The 19,318-nt window shown below is 32.4% G+C and overlaps 2 protein-coding genes across 2 annotated transcripts; both read left to right on the plus strand.

The window, feature by feature from the left end:
- Positions 1-406: 406 nt before the first annotated feature.
- On the plus strand, positions 407-3,718 carry LOC18598858 (alpha carbonic anhydrase 4-like). The gene is made up of 6 exons (XM_018120966.2): positions 407-628; positions 2,277-2,383; positions 2,507-2,609; positions 2,974-3,132; positions 3,215-3,268; positions 3,635-3,718. The coding sequence occupies exons 1-6, from the start codon at positions 407-409 to the stop codon at positions 3,716-3,718; spliced, it is 729 nt and encodes a 242-aa protein (XP_017976455.2).
- An 11,650-nt stretch (positions 3,719-15,368) lies between these two features.
- On the plus strand, positions 15,369-18,600 carry PMI1 (plastid movement impaired1). The gene has a single exon (XM_018122016.2). The coding sequence runs from the start codon at positions 15,667-15,669 to the stop codon at positions 18,250-18,252; it is 2,586 nt and encodes an 861-aa protein (XP_017977505.2). The 5' UTR covers positions 15,369-15,666; the 3' UTR covers positions 18,253-18,600.
- The last annotated feature ends 718 nt before the right edge of the window (positions 18,601-19,318 follow it).

The following is a 19,318-nucleotide window of genomic DNA, read 5'->3' on the forward strand; positions in this document are numbered from 1 at the left end:
AAAGGCCTTTGCCTTTCTCATTTTTGCTTCTCTCGTTCTGTCATGCACGTCCTTTCGTCCCACTCGCATTCATTCTCAATCTGACGAAGGTATGCTCCCTCTATTAGTTTTGTTTTCACAAATATAATTAGTTATGGAAATTCAAATCATAAAGACGAATCTTGAATTACTGAAAGGAATGTAACTTCCTCTTATTTTATATTTCTCATCCTCCTTTTTGGAGGATTAATTTAAATCTAAGATTTCCAACGTAAAATTTAAATAATTATTATTAATATTTCTTAGAGATAACTTCCCTATGTCTTGGTGAAAATTTTTAAAATTATTAGTATTTCTTTTTACAAAGGGTTATATAATAAGGATCCACCAAAGATATGTGAGAAAATGTTTGTTTTGGGGGCACTTCATGCATACAGGAGATGAATTTAATTACGATGAAGGATCAGGTAGGGGGCCCTCGAGGTGGGGTTCACTCAAACCGGAGTGGCAAACTTGCTCTACTGGAAACTTGCAGTCTCCTATAGATATTCCTGTTGGAAGCGTTCTGCTTTCTCCTGCTTTGGGTGATTTGCAAACTAGCTACGCATCAAGCCCAGCTGTTTTAAAGAATAGGGGGCATGACATTGCGGTAATAATATTAATCCCTGTGCTACAACATTAATCTGTTGATTGTTTTCCTTAATAAATTTCCCACGCTGTACCATGCGTCTGCAACGAAAAACGTATCAATCTTACAAATGCATGTATTTTCCACACACAAAAACTGCTACAAATTATATTTGATCAGACAAATTATTGATCGATGGTTGATGACAACAAAAATACTATTTGTCTTTTATCAGCTTTTGTTATATCTTACTAGGAATTGATCCCCCCACTCTTTTTTTTTTTTTTCTTTAAGAAATTATGAAGAATAGTCTTTCTTGATAAGGATATTTTAAAAATAACCATCAAAATAAGTTTAACAGTTTTTAGCCCTATTTAGTTATGACTTGATAAAAATACCCTTAAAACTATTTCAAATAAATTAAACCATTCATCACAATTTCTTTCAATTTTTGTTTATGATTTCTCTCTCTCACCATTCCCATCTTTCAAATTTTATCGATTTCTCTCTTCGACATTCGTCTACTATACTTCCGATTTCTCTCTCCCGCATTTTTAGATTTCTCTTTCTTACGCTTTCAAGACACCAAGCAATAGTTTTGATGTGCTTTGATAGATGGTTATTTGAAAAATTTGATTTTTAGGTATTTTGGGTAAAACTAAAACAGTAGAAATGATCACAGATGTTTGAAATAACTTTTAATTGAATCAATTCGGGACCTAGACATCAATAAACTCAAAAAATTGAAGTTTATAAACCTAAATTTTCAAAGAAATTTTTTTTAGTTGAAATAGGTGTTTTAGATAAGGAAATTTATGTTTTGATTTATGAAAATATGTTAGAAATACTTTAATCGGTGCCAAATTGTCAAAAAAAAAAATGAAGAAAGTTGAGAAGATTTAAAGTTTTGGTTCGTAAGTAACAACAACATTTTAGACATTAAAGTGTAACAAAATATTTTTGAATATGACGTGTAATAATAATATTTTTTCAATAAGGCGTGTAACAATAATATTTTTTTTTAACATGGCGTGTAACAACCTTTTTTAACCATGGTGTGTAATATATTTTTGTACATGGCGTGTAACAACCTAACCATGACGTGTCACATATTTTTGTATATGGCGTGTCATATGTTTCTATACATGGCGTGTCACATGTTTCTGTACATGGTGTGTAACAACCTAACCATGGAGTGTCACATATTTTTGTACATGACGTGTCACATGTTTCTGTACATAGCGTGTAACAACCTAACAATGGCGTGTTACATGTTTTTATACATGGCGTGTCACATGTTTCTATACATGGCATATCACATGTTTCTGTATATGACGTGTCATATGTTTCTGTACATGGTGTGTAACAACCTAATCATGGCGTGTCACATATTTTTGTACACGGCGTGTCACATGTTTCTGTACATGGTGTGTAACAACCTAACCATGACATGTCACATGTTTTTACACATGACGTGTAATAACTAATCATAGTGTGTAACATATTTTTGTACACGACGTGTAACATCGTAGCGTGCAATTTCATTAAGGGTAATTTTGTTCAACTTAGTTAAAAATAGTTAAAATTATAAAAATGACTATTTTTGAAAACATCTATATCTTTAAGGGTTATTTTTAAAAATACCTCTTTTTTTTTTTTTCTAATTCAGGTAATGTGGAATGGAGATGCTGGAAAAGTTGACATAAACGGGACTGATTATAAGATACTTCAATGTCATTGGCATTCTCCCTCGGAGCACACATTCGATGGAACTAGGTAATTATATCTCCCACCCGGCTCCTACAATTTTTTTGTTTCTAATTTGGTTTATGAGCTGCTTATTCCATTCAGAATAAACAGTTAATTCATGTTGGTTTATTTGGTTCTTTTGGCTGACAGGCATGACTTGGAGATTCACATAGTTCATCAGAACGCAAACAATCAGATTGCTGTTGTTTCAATGGTTTTCCAATTTGGGCAACCTGATCCCTTCCTGTCTGCGGTATGGCAACATTTGTCTTTAACTGTTTCCATCTTGAAGTAGAATTAGAGCAAATCAAAGGCGCCATCGAAGTAACATATTTAAAGTTCTAGTCTTCCTGGAATATCTGTCACTGTCGAATTCTAGTTTTGTCTAACTATTGATCAAATTTCATACATGCATGTGAATAGTAGTAGTAACTTCACAGATTATAGTAATTAAAATTTTCATGGTCATTTAGTCATCAAAATGCTTCAAAAAGCGACAAAGAAAGTTGTTATGTCATGTTCTTAATCATCATATATTTTGCATTGGTGAATCAACTTCAATTACAGTTCCAGGGTAGGTAGTCATAGATTTCTTTATTTTGATCTATTCCTTGCAGCTGTTGTCCTCCATAAAAACTGTTGGAGGGGGAGAGAAAGAACTGGGGAATGTTAATCCAGGCGATATTGGATTTGTTGGTAGACAGTATTTTCGATACACTGGTTCGCTTTCCACTCCTCCATGTACTGAGGGTGTTATTTGGACAGTCTTCCAGCAGGTTTTTCACTGACATCTTATTTTGCTCTCTTCTTTGCTCATTGGATTGCTTTGTCAACTAATTAGTATTATGTCTTGCACAGGTGAAGACTGCCTCAACCGAGCAAGTGCAGGCATTGAAAGATGCCCTCACTGAGGTGATTAAGTGTTCCCAATAGTAACAAATTACATGGTGCATTTCTTTCCCCGCCCAAAATTAGTTTCTCCAAGAGATCATCTCAAGCAAGGGTCGATGATATTTCTGATCATGAATTTGGAAAATTTTTAAAGTTTGAGTCATTCCTTGCGCTTAATTTAAGGCCTTGTTCCAGGGAAAATTTTCAACATCGAGAGGAATAAAAACAATAGACAACTAATTATTCCTAGGAAAAGACATGAAAACACAAGATAATTTCGGTTAAAAGCAATCTGTTTTTTCCTTGGCAATATTGAGCAAAATGTATGCATATACAAATCAAGAAAATGACATTTTCATGTTTATTTCTTCTTCTTTTGTTTTTCAGCAATTTAAGGAAAACTCAAGGCCAACTCAACCACTGGGTGGAAGACTAGTTTCGTTCTATGAACCAGGGGAGACTGATGCTTGACCTTAGCTCTATCAAAAATCAAAGGGAAACATATTTGCATTATCTCTCTTATTCTATTGTAACTATTGTTGATTGATTTAAATTCCTGAGGTAGAACGAAAACATCAATAAATAAATCATAGCTATCGTTGTTGGTGGTCATTGATGGAAAACCAGAGCTAGTTGCCATTGGTAATATCTCTTCTATGGAATCTGCATAACAAAAAATTTGGTTTGCCTAAACTCTTTCTCTCCTTCTCCCACTCCTGATAGTATTCACCGATCAGGCATAATACTTCCTCCACATTATTTTTGTAGCGTTTGGTATTTGTATAAGAGAGGCGACTTGAGCCCAATTTTTATGGATCACTTTATTAGCTCTATTTGGGTTTTATTGGTTCTTTTAATCTACTTGTTTTTAGCAAAAACAAAAATCCATTAATAGAAACCCATAATAAGAAAATCTCTAACATTAGAGATAATGTTTTCCTATTTTTGTTTCTTAATTAATTTTTTTAAATAAATTAAAATGTTGAGTAATTTTTATGTATTTTCTTATAAACATGAAAGTTTTAATTAAAGTAAACGGTCCTTAATTAATTGACAATTTTCTTATTAAATTATACTAAGATGGTGCCCATAGCTATGCTACGAAAAAGATCACAAAAAATATTGATTATGTTAGAGTTGACTTCAATTTGGTACTTTTAAAAGAGTTTGTAGAGAAAGCAATATTATATTAGTCAACTGCATGAATGTCCGATTTTTATTGATAGAGGCAAAAATAAACTGTTATTAATTGAAAATAATTATTTGCTCTGGTTTCAATTACCGAAAACTTACACCTACATATATGATTATAAAATAGTAGAATATTAAGAAATGAGAGAGTATATACCATGTACTATTGACAGATTAAGATAAACAACTATACAATATAAGGCAATTGTATAATATAAAGATCCTATCAATATAAAATAATTACTAATTTATAATAATATATCTTTTATATATAAAATGAATGGCTAAAAGATATCTAAATACTATGGATTCAGGTTCATGCAGAATAAGAAGACATAAATAAAAAATAATATTAAATTGTAATTGATAAATATTAAATGAATCTATATTCTAAATATTAAAAATTAAAAATTATTGTTTTCAAGTATTTTTTTTACTGAAATAAATAAAAATAAAAAACCCTTCAAATGTAAAAAAACAACGCAACTTTGACATAAGGTGTCCAAACAAATTAATTCAATTGAGAATGATAACCAATTGATCCAATTAGTTATCCTATTTAAAATGAAATTTATCCAAAAAAGATTATTAGATGTATAATAAACTATTAAGATATGAGAAAGTATATAACCTATACTATTAATAGATTAAAATAAATAGTTGTAGAATTTAAGGCAATAATATAATGTAAAGATCTTATCAATATAAAATAGTTAGTAATTCTAGTATTATATGTTTTTTATATATAAAATGAATTGCTAAAAGTTATCAAATTCAATTGATTTATTTATTCAATGATGACTGTATGCCATGTATATTGAGAAATGAGTAAACTTTTTTGACTTTTTTATTTTGTTCAATGAATTGGATGGATGTTTATTAGAATTTAAACATTCATGTACAAAAAAGATATCTATATACTATAGATTCAGGTTGACGCAAAATAAGAGAATATAGACGAAAAATAATATTAAATTATAATTGATAAATATTAAATGAATATATCTTATAAGCATTAAAAGTTAGAAATTATTGTTTTCAAATATTTTTTATTAAAATAAATAAAAGTAAAAAAGAAAAAAAAACCCTTCAAATGAAATACCCCATACTTTGATACGGTGATAAATAAAGTTGATCGAATGCAAATTGAGGTCAATTAAAATGTTTAAAAATGATAAGAGACGAAAGGAGTAGTTTAGGATAAAATATTTCACAAATGAGAAAATAACAATAAAATAATAATAATTTTATTGGAGGAGAATTTGTGAGATAAAAGGCGATTCAGAAGTCAAGTGAGGCATAATAAGGTATTTTGGGTACCAAGGAGACAAGATAAAATTTTTAGAATAAAATAATATTAAAATATTAATATTTAGGTTGATGTCGAAGTCAATTAAGAAGAAAGATCATATGGTTGATCCAAGTGGGGGAGAAGATGACAAGCCCGACTCTATAAAAATATTTATCATGACATACATGTGATGGATAGCATGTTTGCATGCTAGGCGAGTCCCGAAAAATTTACAAAACATCGGTATTGTACCTAGAGGTACAATAAAGTTGATTTAAGCCTCGAACTAAATCAAATAGAGAATTTATGATGAAATTAAGAATTTTAAAGTCTCAGAATGGTTTAATATGGGGATTCGGAGTTCGAGGATGAATTTGGAGTCAAACCGGAATTTTCGTTATCTAGAGGCAAAATTGTCATTTGCCACCTGGGGACAAAATGAGAATTTTAGAAAAGATTTTTTTGGCCCCATTTGACTTATTGGAGTATAATTTGACTTATTGGAGTAAGATTTGAGGTTTAGAAGTGAAAAATTTTAATTTCGGTATAATTTGGAGTAAAAGGGTAAAATGATAATTTTGCCACCCCAGGGGCAAAATTGTAATTTTCCACCACCAGGACATTTTTCCAGCACATGGTCTTCCTTTATCCTCATTTTGACCATTGACTAATTGTGTGGTGGAGATAAAAAGGATTAAAATTTTAAAGTTTTAAAAACGGGCTAATGACATGATGCCACGTGTCATGTCTTTATTAATTTATTATTTTTCTTTTTAAAAAGCACAAAAATCAGCCCATCTTCCACCCCATGGCCGGCCAAACCAGCAAGAAGAGAGAGAAAACAAAAACAAAATTCTAGAGAGAGAAAATCAAAGAAAAAGTGTGAATTTTCAAGGAAATTAAGTGAAAAAGGTGAGATTTTTTCTATTAAGCTTGAGTTTTCTTATTCCCAAGCATTTCTCTTTATTTTTCATGATTAAATTACATGTTTTCATCATGAATTCAATTCTAAAAAAATGGGTTAGGAGAGAGAAACTTGTTAGATTAATTTGATTTTAAGTTATGTTAGTGTTTTAAGCTAGTTTAACATATTTAGGAACAAAACAACAAGAAAAAAATTTATTTTCTCCCACAATCATTAATGGTCGAATTTATCATGTGTTGAGTGAGGATAAATTTGATTTTCATTTTAAGAGAATTGGTTAAGAAATGATGAATTATGAGCCTAGAAAAATAATGGAAATTTTCGGAGCAAAAATACGATTTTTACCCACTAAGGGTATTTTTGTAATTTGCTACCGAGACTGATAAATTCAATCTCATTTACAGTCATTAAGGTAATTTAGGTATAATTGGAGTGTAGAAAGTGAGAAAAATTGATTTGGAGTTAAATTGGAGATAATAGGCCGAGTTAGGTCAGCACCGCATTTAAGCGGTAGTCGGATAAGTTGTATATCCTATCATGCATATATACCGAGTCTGAATTGATTTTATAATGGTCAAGCATTGATGTGATGAATTATGTATTGTAGATTGTGGATAGGTGGTGAGCAAAGTACATTGGTAAAAGTACAGAAATTGTGCTTGGAGATTGGGATTAGGAGTACATCGACTCCTAGAACTGTGAGTGAACTTATTATCGTCTTAATTATCTAGAGTAGTTTTATACAACTGTGTGATTTTATGAAAAATGGGTTTAAATGGTAAATTGCTATGTTTTAAGAGAAATTGTGATTTTATAAAATGATTTTATAAATTTTCTGGAAAATCGAATATTGGTTTTGAAAATAGAGTAATTGGAGACTGTCTGCTTGTGTTGCAAATTTATGGTTTTGAATTGAATGGCTTATGACAATAAATGAGCATGAATGGCTAAACTGATTTTGGTGTTAGAATTATTTATACTGTGTATTTAGCCTTGAGAGGTTAGGTTGCGATAAATTGCCATGTCATGCTAGAATGAATTTTATTGATTGGTGGGTTATATATTAATTATTTACTGCAGAGGGGGTTCCGTGGACCAGCCTATTAGAGGGGCACGGTAAACTCCATTATATTATTACCTCGAACGGAGAGGCGCGTAGGGTATCTCCTGGGGTAAAGCTTAGGGTTCACTTCACGCCAAACCACTACGTGAAGGGGAACTCAGCCAACGCCAAGGAACGATTGTATTTTCCTCAAACTAAAATATATTTTAAGTGTATACAAAATTTTAACAACCTTGGCGGACTCGGTTAGATGCCCTGCGCAAGGTATCATCGAGTATGAGTTTTGGCACGAGCCAAAGTTTTAAGAAATTCATAAGCCAAGTTGATTACTCGATTTTTATGGATTGATTTTATTTAGTTGAAATGTGTTGAAAGGTAATGAAATTACAGTATGATGATTTATTTTAATTGTCTCTATTTACTCGACTTTAGATAGTTTAGATGGTATCTGTTTACTCATTGGGATTTTATAATCTTACCACCCTCATTTCCTCACATTTCAGGCTCGGGGAATTCCATAGTTAGCTGACTTTGACAAGGACCTTCATTTGGACTCGAATCGGTAAAAGCTGTAGGTTTCCAGCTTTCGATACATTTTGGATAGATGTGGGCCCACGTGTCACTGTAAAAAAAATTTGATGCTTTGGTTATTTGCTTTATAGTATATATGAACATAATTATCTTTTACGCTATAAGAATTATGTACCGAAGTTTTATGAAAATTATTTTACAAGAAAATAGTTTATTTTATTGAATTTTTTATTATATTCAAATGGTCAAATTTTCACTTCAAATAAACGTTTTAGATACTTAATTTTTTTTAAATCATTAAATATATATTTTCGGCATACCTACTACATTTTTAGCAAGTTTCGAGGTTTTCGACAAAAATGACGAAAATGCCCCTGTGAGCAAAAAAAAAATGTTATGTTATGATTTGGAAATGATTTGTAATCCTTCATATTTTGATTACATGATAACTATTGCTCACCGGGGAAGTGCGAAAGCTGATACGAGAGCCTTGCGAGGTTTCGATCGACATTCAGGGTGAAGAATGTTTGTCGAAGCTACGCGGCGGTTGTCACGGGCTCGATGGGGAGTTCCGGGTCGTGACATCAAATGTCAAAAGTAATGTAGTTTTGACATAAGGTGTAAACAAAAATTAATTTAATTAAGAATGACAAATGTCAATTAATTGATCCAATCAATTATCCTATTTTTATATAATGAATTGGATGGATATTTATTAAAATTTAAACATTTAAGTATAAAAGAGATATCTATATACTATAGATTCAGGTTCATGCAGAGAATATGGATAAAAAATAATATTAAATTATAATTGATAAATATTAAATGAATCATCTTTTAAGCATTAAAAGTTTGAAATTATTGTTTTTAAGTATTTTTTATTAAAATAAAAAAAAACCCTTCAAATGTCAAAAATAACTTATTTTTGACATAAGGTGTAAAAAAAATTAATTCAATAGAAAACGAAAGGTCCAAAAAATAAAAAAGAGTTCTAATTGAATGACACTTGTCATTCAATTAAAGACTCAATTGAAAAAAAATTGAAAAAAAATGAAACATCCTACTTTTATATATATTATAGATATTGACTATTTTTTTTTATCTATTGCATATGTTTCCTTATTACTTTTGAACTCGTTATTTATTTTCCATACTAATTTTGAATTTCTAACTAAAATAAAATTTTCATTAATTAATTATCTATTTCCTTATTAAAATCAAATTTCATTTTTAAGCAAAGTAATGGCTAATCAATTAGCATCCCTTATCAATTGATTAAATTAACAATTTTATCATTAAAAATATTTTATCATATATATGTTTTACAGTCACAGCCCAACTCTATCTCGTGTGTAAAGTTGAAGCTATTATATGGGCGCAGCAGAGAAAGGATAAAATTTTGTCTTGGAGACCACTAATTCTTTGACTATTACATCCACAAACAGTGATTTTATCTTCATTGTTTTGATTAGGTAATGCAATGTGAAGATTGATGGTAGAAAATAGCATATAGTAGCTCATTTTTATTACATTAAAGGATGTATAAATTAATTTAATTTAGGTGATTTTTAATTTTAAAATTTTTATTCTATAGAATCATTAAAGAGTTTAAATAATTCATATTACATCTTGATACCTATGATTTATGTTATAGATGATTAGAAATAATATATAAAAATTATAATTTTCATAGAATAGGCCAAAATATAAAATTTACAAAGAGAATCAATAAGTAAAATATAGTTTCTGTAATTTGGGTATATTACTAATATAATCAACAATTAGTAAAACTTTCTTTGTCAAAACTTTTGTATTTAAACGATAATAATAACAATAAATATGTATTAATGAAATTAAAATAATAAAGTGGAACATTATTATCTTAAATAAATAAATTGAATGCAATTTTTATAGTTTTAGTATATCACTCTTATAGCAAAAGTTTTGTTTCAAATAGTTTTCCAATTCTAATGAAGATTTTAACAATACTTCAACTCCAAATTAAATTATTGTCCCATGCCTAAAGTCATAATAACGAATGTTTATTATCTAATATAGAATTGTTGGTCCCAAGCTAAATAGTGCTAAAAGGGGAATAACACCTGAAGGAATTTAGGAAATATCACTGATCTAAATGAAAGAAAGAAATTAAGGAATAACAAGAATGATAATGAAGTAGTTATCAAGTAAGAAAAGGTAAAGAGAAGTGGACAACGCAAAGTAGTTTATTATGGTTTACTTCTCTGAATTTATAGTAAAACTTTTATAAATTAATCTCGATAAATTAATAATTTTGATTAAATAATTTTTCGGTCAGTCTTGACTTGGGACTAACGTGATAAATTAATAATTCATTTAATTTATAAGATAATACACTTTTAAAAAATACATAGGTTCCACTTGATATATAATTTAATATTGTTATATAAAGAAGCTAGTAAAAAATGCCTAAGAGGGGGTGGGGGTGAGTTGGATTTTTTAGCTAAAACTTTCACCTTTCCCTCAAGAGCAGATAGAGTAATCAACTTCAAGCACAAAACAAGAGAAAGAAAACTTACAAGAATAAATGCAACAATTAACAAGTAAAAGGAAGAGAGAAAGAACACTTAGCCACAATTTTTATAGGGCTTCGGCTTTGACAATGCCTACGTCTTCTCCCTTAATATCACAAAGAGTTTGAAGCCACTAAGTCACTATTTTTCTCAATAGGTTAAGGCATAACCTTTATAATCATTACCTTTTCAAGGGCAAAGCATAAGCTATCACAATCACTGCTTTTTCGCAGGTTAGAGCGCAACCTCTCTACCTTTTATAATGGATGTTTAACCAAACTTACTTTTTAAGGCTCAAGTATAACTTATGTACCTTTTTAAAGAGGTATATCCTTTACAATAGTGGATCACAAGATGAAGTGTCTATAGCTAGCTTAATTGAATGCTTTTAGTACAAGAGAATGAAGCAAAGATCAAAGAATTTAAAGCTCTCAGCTAATGCTCTGTTTGTGGAGGATTTGTAGAGTGAGAGAGTTGTAATCTTGAGAAATGAAGCTTTTTTTTTCCTCTTGGAATGAAGCACACTTTCTTCTTCTTTTATTAGTTCCTTCTCCTATTTGGAATGAGGCTTTAGGAGGTTTATATAAACTCTCACACAATCTAGCTATTAGAGAGAAAGGAGATTTTAAATTTGAAACCATTGGGGTCATTTTAGTCAAGCTCATTAGTCTTCAAGAATCGAGCATTGCCCAAATGAAAAGTTGATTCTTTATGCTTTAGCTTTACGCCCAATGCTCCCTATTCCTTAGGAATCGAACATCCATCCATCAAGAAGTCGATTCTTCTTGTTCTGCTTCAAGGCTGATGCATTTTGTCTCGTAGGAATCAAGCATTCCTTTTCTGAGAAGTCAATTCTTCACGGCTTGTGATCGTTATCTTGAAATTTCAAACTTTCGTTTTCCTACTTAAATTTCCCCATTTTGTTCTCCAACAAGTTTTTCTCTCTTCTTTGGCTTCTTCAACACGTTTCCAACTTTTTCTTCATTTTGCCTTAGGAATCCATCATTGGAACCTTGAGAAGTCAATTCTTGCTATTCTATGCTTTTCTCTTTATACTTCTACCTTCACACGAATTGACTTTTTGCTTCTTGAGTGCTCGATTCTTCTTGTCCCGTAGCTTTTTGTTCTATGAGAATCAATAATTCACTCCTTGACAAGTTGATTCCTTCTTGTTGTAAATAAGAAATATAGCTTTCTTTCAAGGAATTAACATTGCACTTGCAGAAGTTGATTTTTGTTTACTGGAACTTGTTTTTAAAGCATTCAAACAATTTTATCTTTCAAGAATAGCTTTAAAAACCTCTAGGGGAAAGTTCTTTCACTTCAAAATATTTCTTTTAAGTTCATGAGCATCTTTGAATCATTGGATTTTGTCGTTTCAAAACTAAAGCCAATTTCAAAGCTAACAAATATTCTCTTTATATATCAAAGTTATATATACACGTGATTCAATTATGAGACTTTTGTAAAATATAACTCCAATGCTACTTGTTTCTTTTTGAAATTGATGTTTCCTTGGTCTTCATCCTTAACTTTTCTTAGTGCATTAAGAACTTCTGGTGTAGTGTTCTCATATTGTAAAAGAAAACTATACAATGTAATTGTTGCTTTGAGTATATCTTTGTATGAGACACACTCAAATACAAAACTATCGTATTCAATTTCATCTTCTTGGTCATTTCCCATTATGTTCTCAATAATTTACTTGTCACTCAACAACTCTAAAGTTGCCTCATTTTCTCCTGGGTAGTTCAAAAGGTATTCAACATCCATTGTATCACGATACTTTAACTCTTTGATTAGAACATGTAATTGTTGAAGAGCTCTATCATTTGACTGTTGATCTAAATTCTCTAAAGCCACTATTAACTTCATGTGTTTTTTATAATAACAAAACATTTCTTATTTATTGATGTTTAACTACATTACTTAAGTGTGTCAGGATAAAGTTTAATTATCATAATAAATATGATGTTTAAAAGCAAGTCAAGAAGCTTGCTCATTTAAGAGATGAGTTCATCAGTTAAAGAACCAAAGAAGAAAAGACTTAGTGAAAACAGAATGTTGTTAATTGATTAACGTGAAACTTTAATTAGTTAAGGCAAAGCTGGGCACTACACTTGAAGGAAAACAGAAAAGATTTGATTAGTTAGCATAAGGCTTAACTGACTAAAGAGGTATTGGATGCAAAACAAAAAGTTGTTAATTGGTTAACAAAAGGAGTTAATTGGTTAAAGCTCAAGAATGAAATACCTAGAAACGTCAAAATCCAAATCAAAGTGATAGTGACCGTTAAAAGGAGCCAAACGAAGAAATTTAAATTTGAAGATTTCTTAAGTGGTTAAAGCTTATTTTAATCAATTAAGAAAGAAGGGAAAGAAACTTCAATTAGTTAAAGGGAGCATTAATCAGTTAAGAGAAGGTTGGCCAAAAATAGTGCTTAAAGGTGTCCCAAAACAAAAAAGTTCTTAATCGGTTAAAGTTTCCTTTAATCGGTTAATACAATGAAGAAAACTGCTAAACATTGTAAGTCAGAGAATGTTTAATCGGTTAAAGTTGTCTTTAACTGGTTAATGAAGCATTGTTTGCATATTTAAATTTAAGTACAAAATGACAAAATAACAGTCAGAAACTGTTTGTGATAGGTAGTTTCTGTCTCTAACATGCAGAAGTAATTTTTCAATTATTTAAAGCCTCTCTAACAATCACAAAGAGTTTAGAGAAGTTCCAAAGAGTTTGAGAGAGCTAACAAGATCAAAAACTTTCTCTTGTACGCTTGTTTTTCACTCCTATCCCTTGTAAAGTGTTTGAGCTTGAACTTTTACTTCTTAGATCAATTAGGTGATTACTTGTACTTTATCTCTCTCTTATTTCTTGATTGATTAGACAAAAATATTGAATTTCATTACGGTAATTTAGGGTTTTAATAAATTCGACCATTAAGAAACAAGGTAATTCTTCTTTTGTAATCCCAACTTGTTAGTCAATCAAAGGTCAATATAGAGCATATCTTACTCAATACTAATTGAATTTAATTACATATATAAGTAATATGGAGTGGTTTGTGATATGAAAGTTGTAACTCATATTTTTTTTGTTTGTTATAAATAATTTGTCATTTATTATGGAATTATATTTATAATTAATTAATTTTTCTCTATTATTATTTATACAGTAGATAAATAACTTCATAAATTTTGTACAATTAGTTGATGATTAAATTTTTACTTTCTATCATCTTCTAAATATGTACCTAATTAAGCAATTATTGGATTTTGAAAGGATATGTCAAAATTCATATGTTTTCTTCTTTTTACTTTTATGATCTCAAAAGTTATAATTAAGTTATAATTGGTTATGATATATTGTTATCTAAAAAAGAAAATTTATTTAATTTTAATATTTTTCGTGAAAATACATCTTTCTTACTTGCATATGTTTCATATCCTTAGACATTAAATGACAATTAATTGAATTATGATATTCAGGTATTAATGTATGACAAAAATCAATTAAAAATTAAATAAGAAAACAATGCTATTATTGGAAACCGAAAATTTTCTGGCCAAGTGCAATGTGAACCATTGATTCGCTATTGTCCAATATCTCTCCACTGACTGCCCTTCCCGTCTCTGGTTTTTGGTCGTGCCGATTGAATAGCCAAAGGGTGATGGATGCGATGCCATTGAATTCTAAAAGCATTGGTGGCTGCTCTTTTCCTGCCTAGTTTCCTATACATAAATGTTACTACATATAGAATATTCACGAAAATTCAAAAACATGACTATCGGTGGACTGAAAATTGACGGCCAGGTGTCCGCATCCATTCTATTGGGATGATTAACTAATTAATTAATTAAATCGTTCAATCTATGAGGATATGTAATGATCCTTTGGTAGCCTTTGCAGCTGTCTGCCTAGAATGGGCTGACTTGTTTTTCCGTAATGTTTTGTTGCATTTATTCCCCTCGCAGTGACAATAAAATAAAATAATGAATAACAAGGTTTTGAATTTCTGAAACAATTTGAGAACCAAGTTAGAATAAGTAAAATTCAGAGGAGAGCAACATCTTGGTTTGTAAGATACAGATGACTTACTCCTGGGGCCGGGGTTGGTGGCATTGAGTGAAACCCACTCTCTGCTCCACATGGTTTTTCAAACCATAATGATTTTGGAAACTTGTTATGCCTAACACGAATGTCCCCCTCCTTCCGTTTTGCCACAATGCCACCATAACAGTCCCCTCGGACTGTTGGGAGAAACACATTTCCCCAGCTTTCCAATTTTTGTTTCAAAGCCAGCAAAATGGTTTGGGAGTTAGAAGGCTGTCGGTACTTGATAGTTAAAGCTTTGCATATGGCAGGAAATTTCATAGACAAAGCCAGGGGTCCACAAGCACCATTCACATCACAGAAACTTTGAAACGACCCTGGCAAGATTGTACTATATACATATATATATATACACACACACACATATTAACCATACAACATAAACATGCCAGAACAAACATTAAATTCTCTGGGGGACCGGTTTTCCTCATTCTGAATCCCATCACTTTCAAGCAGAAAGTTGGAGGGGAAGAGGACACCAACGTTTCCTCTTCTCCATCACATGTTTACCCTCATAGATTGCTGGTGGCTGGTAATCAAAATTTGAAAGGACCAGCAACAGCCACTTCTCCTCATCATTCACAGCATTTTCTATCCACACAAAAGTTTCAACCATGGAAAATCCTTATCTTCTTATTCTTCTTCTTCTTCTTCCTTCCAACTCTCCGGAAGAAACTCAAACTCCATCATCATAAATACTTTTTCCGGCAGCTCCTGGATTTATAATTTTTTCTTTTCTTTATCTTCAACAATATGGCAAAAGAATACGCAGCAGGCCGGAGAAATTCCAATACTCAGCTTTTGGAAGAACTGGAAGCACTCAGTCAATCCCTTTACCAATCCCACACATCCGCCACTAGAAGAACAGCTTCCCTTGCTCTTCCTCGTACTTCAGTTCCATCCGTCTCATCTACTGATGAGGCTACCGAAGCTCAATTTGAAGCGAAATCCAGTACCAAACCCCGGTCCAGGCGAATGTCCTTGTCACCTTGGCGTTCCAGGCCAAAACCTGATGATGAAGCTGATCAAAAGGATCAAGCCAGGAGATCAAATCAGCCAAATCGGTTGAAAGAACAAGCAGCGTCAAAAGAAAAGAAAGGAATTTGGAATTGGAAGCCGATTCGAGTTCTATCGCATCTCGGAATGCAAAAGTTGAGCTGTTTGTTGTCTGTTGAAGTTGTAACTGCTCAAGGCCTTCCTGCTTCCATGAATGGACTGCGACTTTCCGTATGTGTTAGAAAGAAAGAAACTAAAGATGGAGCTGTTAACACAATGCCATCACGGGTATCACAAGGAGCTGCGGATTTTGAAGAGACTCTATTTATTAGGTGTCATGTATATTGCACTCAAGGCAATGGAAAGCAACTAAAATTTGAGCCCCGCCCGTTTTTGATCTATCTGTTTGCAGTTGATGCTGATGAGCTTGACTTCGGGAGAAATTCTGTGGATTTGAGTCTGCTTATTCAGGAGTCCGTGGAGAAGAGCTATGAGGGAACTCGGGTTCGGCAATGGGACATGACTTTCAATCTATCAGGAAAGGCAAAAGGGGGAGAACTCATTGTGAAATTGGGAATTCAGATCATGGAAAAAGATGGGGGCATTGGAATTTATAATCAAGCGGAGGGATTGAAGAGTAGCAAATCCAAGAATTTCTCATCATCTTTTGCTCGTAAGCAATCGAAAACATCTTTTAGTGTCCCTAGTCCAAGGATGACCAGCCGATCAGATGCTTGGACTCCTTCACAGACAGGAATGACAGCTGATCTTCAAGGACTAGATGACTTGAATCTTGATGAACCGGCCCCGGCTTCATCCTCTGTCGCCATTGAGAAGTCAGAAGAACCAGAAAAGATGGAAGATGTCGACCTGCCAGACTTTGAAGTTGTGGACAAAGGAGTTGAGATTCAAGAGAAAGAAGCTGGGGTAGCAGAATCTGAAGAAACTGGAGAAGATAAGTCAGCTTCAAGCGAGGTTGTTAAGGAGATAGTGCATGACCAGTTACACATGACAAGACTAACAGAGCTTGATTCAATTGCTCAGCAAATAAAAGCTCTTGAATCTATGATGGGGGAGGAAAAGATAGCCAAAACAGATGAAGAAACTGAATCACAGAGATTAGATGCTGACGAAGAAACGGTTACAAGGGAATTTCTCCAGATGCTTGAGGATGAAGGAAGTAATGAATTGAAACTCAATCAAACTGATATTCCACCTCTACAGCTTGACAGAGCTGAGGATTCTAGCGAATCTGATTCAAAGATCTATCTCCCAGATCTAGGAAATGGGTTAGGCTGTGTGGTTCAAACAAGAGATGGAGGCTACTTAGCTTCCATGAATCCTTCGGATTCTTTGGTTGCGAGAAAAGACACACCAAAACTAGCAATGCAGATGTCAAAACCAATGGTTCTTCCATCAGATAAATCAATGAGTGGTTTTGAAGTATTTCAGAAGATGGCAGCCGTTGGACTTGAGAAACTCAGCTCCCAAATTTTATCTTTAATGCCCCAGGATGAACTTATGGGTAAAACTGCAGAACAGATAGCTTTTGAAGGAATTGCTTCAGCAATTATACAAGGAAGAAACAAGGAAGGTGCTAGCTCAAGTGCAGCTCGTACCATTGCTGCTGTGAAAAGTATGGCAAATGCAATGAGCACTGGCAGGAAAGAAAGGATTGCAACAGGAATTTGGAATGTGAATGAAAACCCATTAACGGCAGAGGAAATTCTTGCATTCTCATTGCAGAAGATTGAGGGCATGGCAGTTGAAGCCTTAAAAGTACAGGCAGAAATGGTGGAGGAAGAAGCTCCTTTTGATGTTTCTGCACTCATTGGAAAGACAGCAACAGATAATGGAAAGGATCAGGACCAAACGCTGGTTTCTGCTATTCCACTTGAGAATTGGATTAAAAACTACAGCTCGATTTCTTCAGAAGCTGAGCTAGGAGACCCAGAAACACTCACGCTTGCAGTGGTCGTGCAGCTACGGGATCCCTTAAGGCGATATGAGGCAGTCGGAGGCCCTGTATTAGCACTCATTCAAGCTTCACGAGCTGACATTAAAACAAACAAGTATGATGAGGAAAAGAGGTTCAAAGTGACGAGTTTGCATGTTGGAGGGCTGAAGGTGAGAACAGCAGGGAAGAGGAACATATGGGATACTGAGAGGCACAGGCTGACTGCAATGCAGTGGCTGGTAGCATATGGACTGGGGAAGTCTGGAAGAAAAGGAAAGCATGTGCTGTCGAAGGGCCAAGATATGTTCTGGAGCATTTCCTCAAGAGTAATGGCTGACATGTGGCTCAAAACAATGAGAAATCCAGATGTAAAGTTTGCAAAGTAAAGTGATTTTCTACGAACGATTCCATAATTCTACAGCAAAATTCGTTCTTGCATCTGCAACCTTCTTTCCAGGCAGGAAACATGAAAGAGTACAGGGAGAAGAAAGCACTGGCACTTGGACCAGATTGTTCTTTCTTGCCTGCCAAAATTGCAGCATTATCTTTTATTGAGATTTGAAATTTAATAAATATTTTCCTGAACAAGATTGATGCACTTGTAAGTAGCTTTGTAAGAAGATATTCACAACAGCAAATACACTTTCTCTGTTTTTTTTTCTTTCCTTGAATTAGTTGTAACTTGTCTAATGCCATAATTCTGCCAATAAATGAAGAATTTCTTTTTTTTTTTCCCTTTATGTTCATATTTAATATTCATCTACAACTTGATATCATTTTAAAAATGACCAAAAAAATAACAAAAATAAAACCCAAAGATATCAAGAAAATAGAAAAACATAATGATTTATTTGTGGAGTTTTCAGAGTACCTTTTCAATTTTGATGCCGTATAACCTCAAAGGAATATTACTTTTTTTATATTTAAAATTATGGAGTTTTGATGGAAGATAATTGTTAAAGTTGCGTAGCCTACTTTTCAATATTCAAAGTTGTGAAAGCTCGATGAAGAAATTTTTTTCAATTTTTTAAAAATTTAAAGTAAATGTAACCTCATTTAAAAAGGGGAAAAGTGTTTTTCATTTTGTTTGCTAGCTAGTTTAGACAAATTGATTGTCGTCTTTACACCATTCCTAATTTCGGATTCTCAAAAAGGTGCAAAAATGGTATAACTTAGATACTTCATTTTGTCATAGTTTTCTTTCAATTATTATTAGATTATTTTAATTTAAAGCTTTTCATGGTTTGAACCTTTTAATATTAGATTATAAAATTGGGTTTGAAGCCCAAGTGTCTAATTAGGTTTAGGACCTAAAGTGCTTGATTGGACCTAGAGTATGATAAGTTTATTGAGTAGAAGGAAAAAGGCCTGTTGAAGAGAGACAAGGGTTGAGCAGCTGCCAAGTGTAGGGAGAGAAAAAGAGAGGGTTTTATTGTTAGGGTTTAGAGTTGG

The sequence above is a fragment of the Theobroma cacao genome, chromosome 5 (assembly GCF_053813885.1).
Source record: "Theobroma cacao isolate CCN51 chromosome 5, ASM5381388v1, whole genome shotgun sequence".
Lineage (NCBI taxonomy): Eukaryota > Viridiplantae > Streptophyta > Magnoliopsida > Malvales > Malvaceae > Theobroma > Theobroma cacao.

Bases quoted from the DNA above. Each gene is read 5' to 3' on its own strand.
- LOC18598858 (XM_018120966.2), top strand. From the start codon at position 407: ATGCATACAGGAGATGAATTTAATTACGATGAAGGATCAGGTAGGGGG. The intron at 2,384-2,506 runs GTAATTATATCT...TTTGGCTGACAG, and splicing joins CACACATTCGATGGAACTAG to GCATGACTTGGAGATTCACA. The intron at 2,610-2,973 runs GTATGGCAACAT...TATTCCTTGCAG, and splicing joins CTGATCCCTTCCTGTCTGCG to CTGTTGTCCTCCATAAAAAC.
- PMI1 (XM_018122016.2), top strand. From the start codon at position 15,667: ATGGCAAAAGAATACGCAGCAGGCCGGAGAAATTCCAATACTCAGCTT.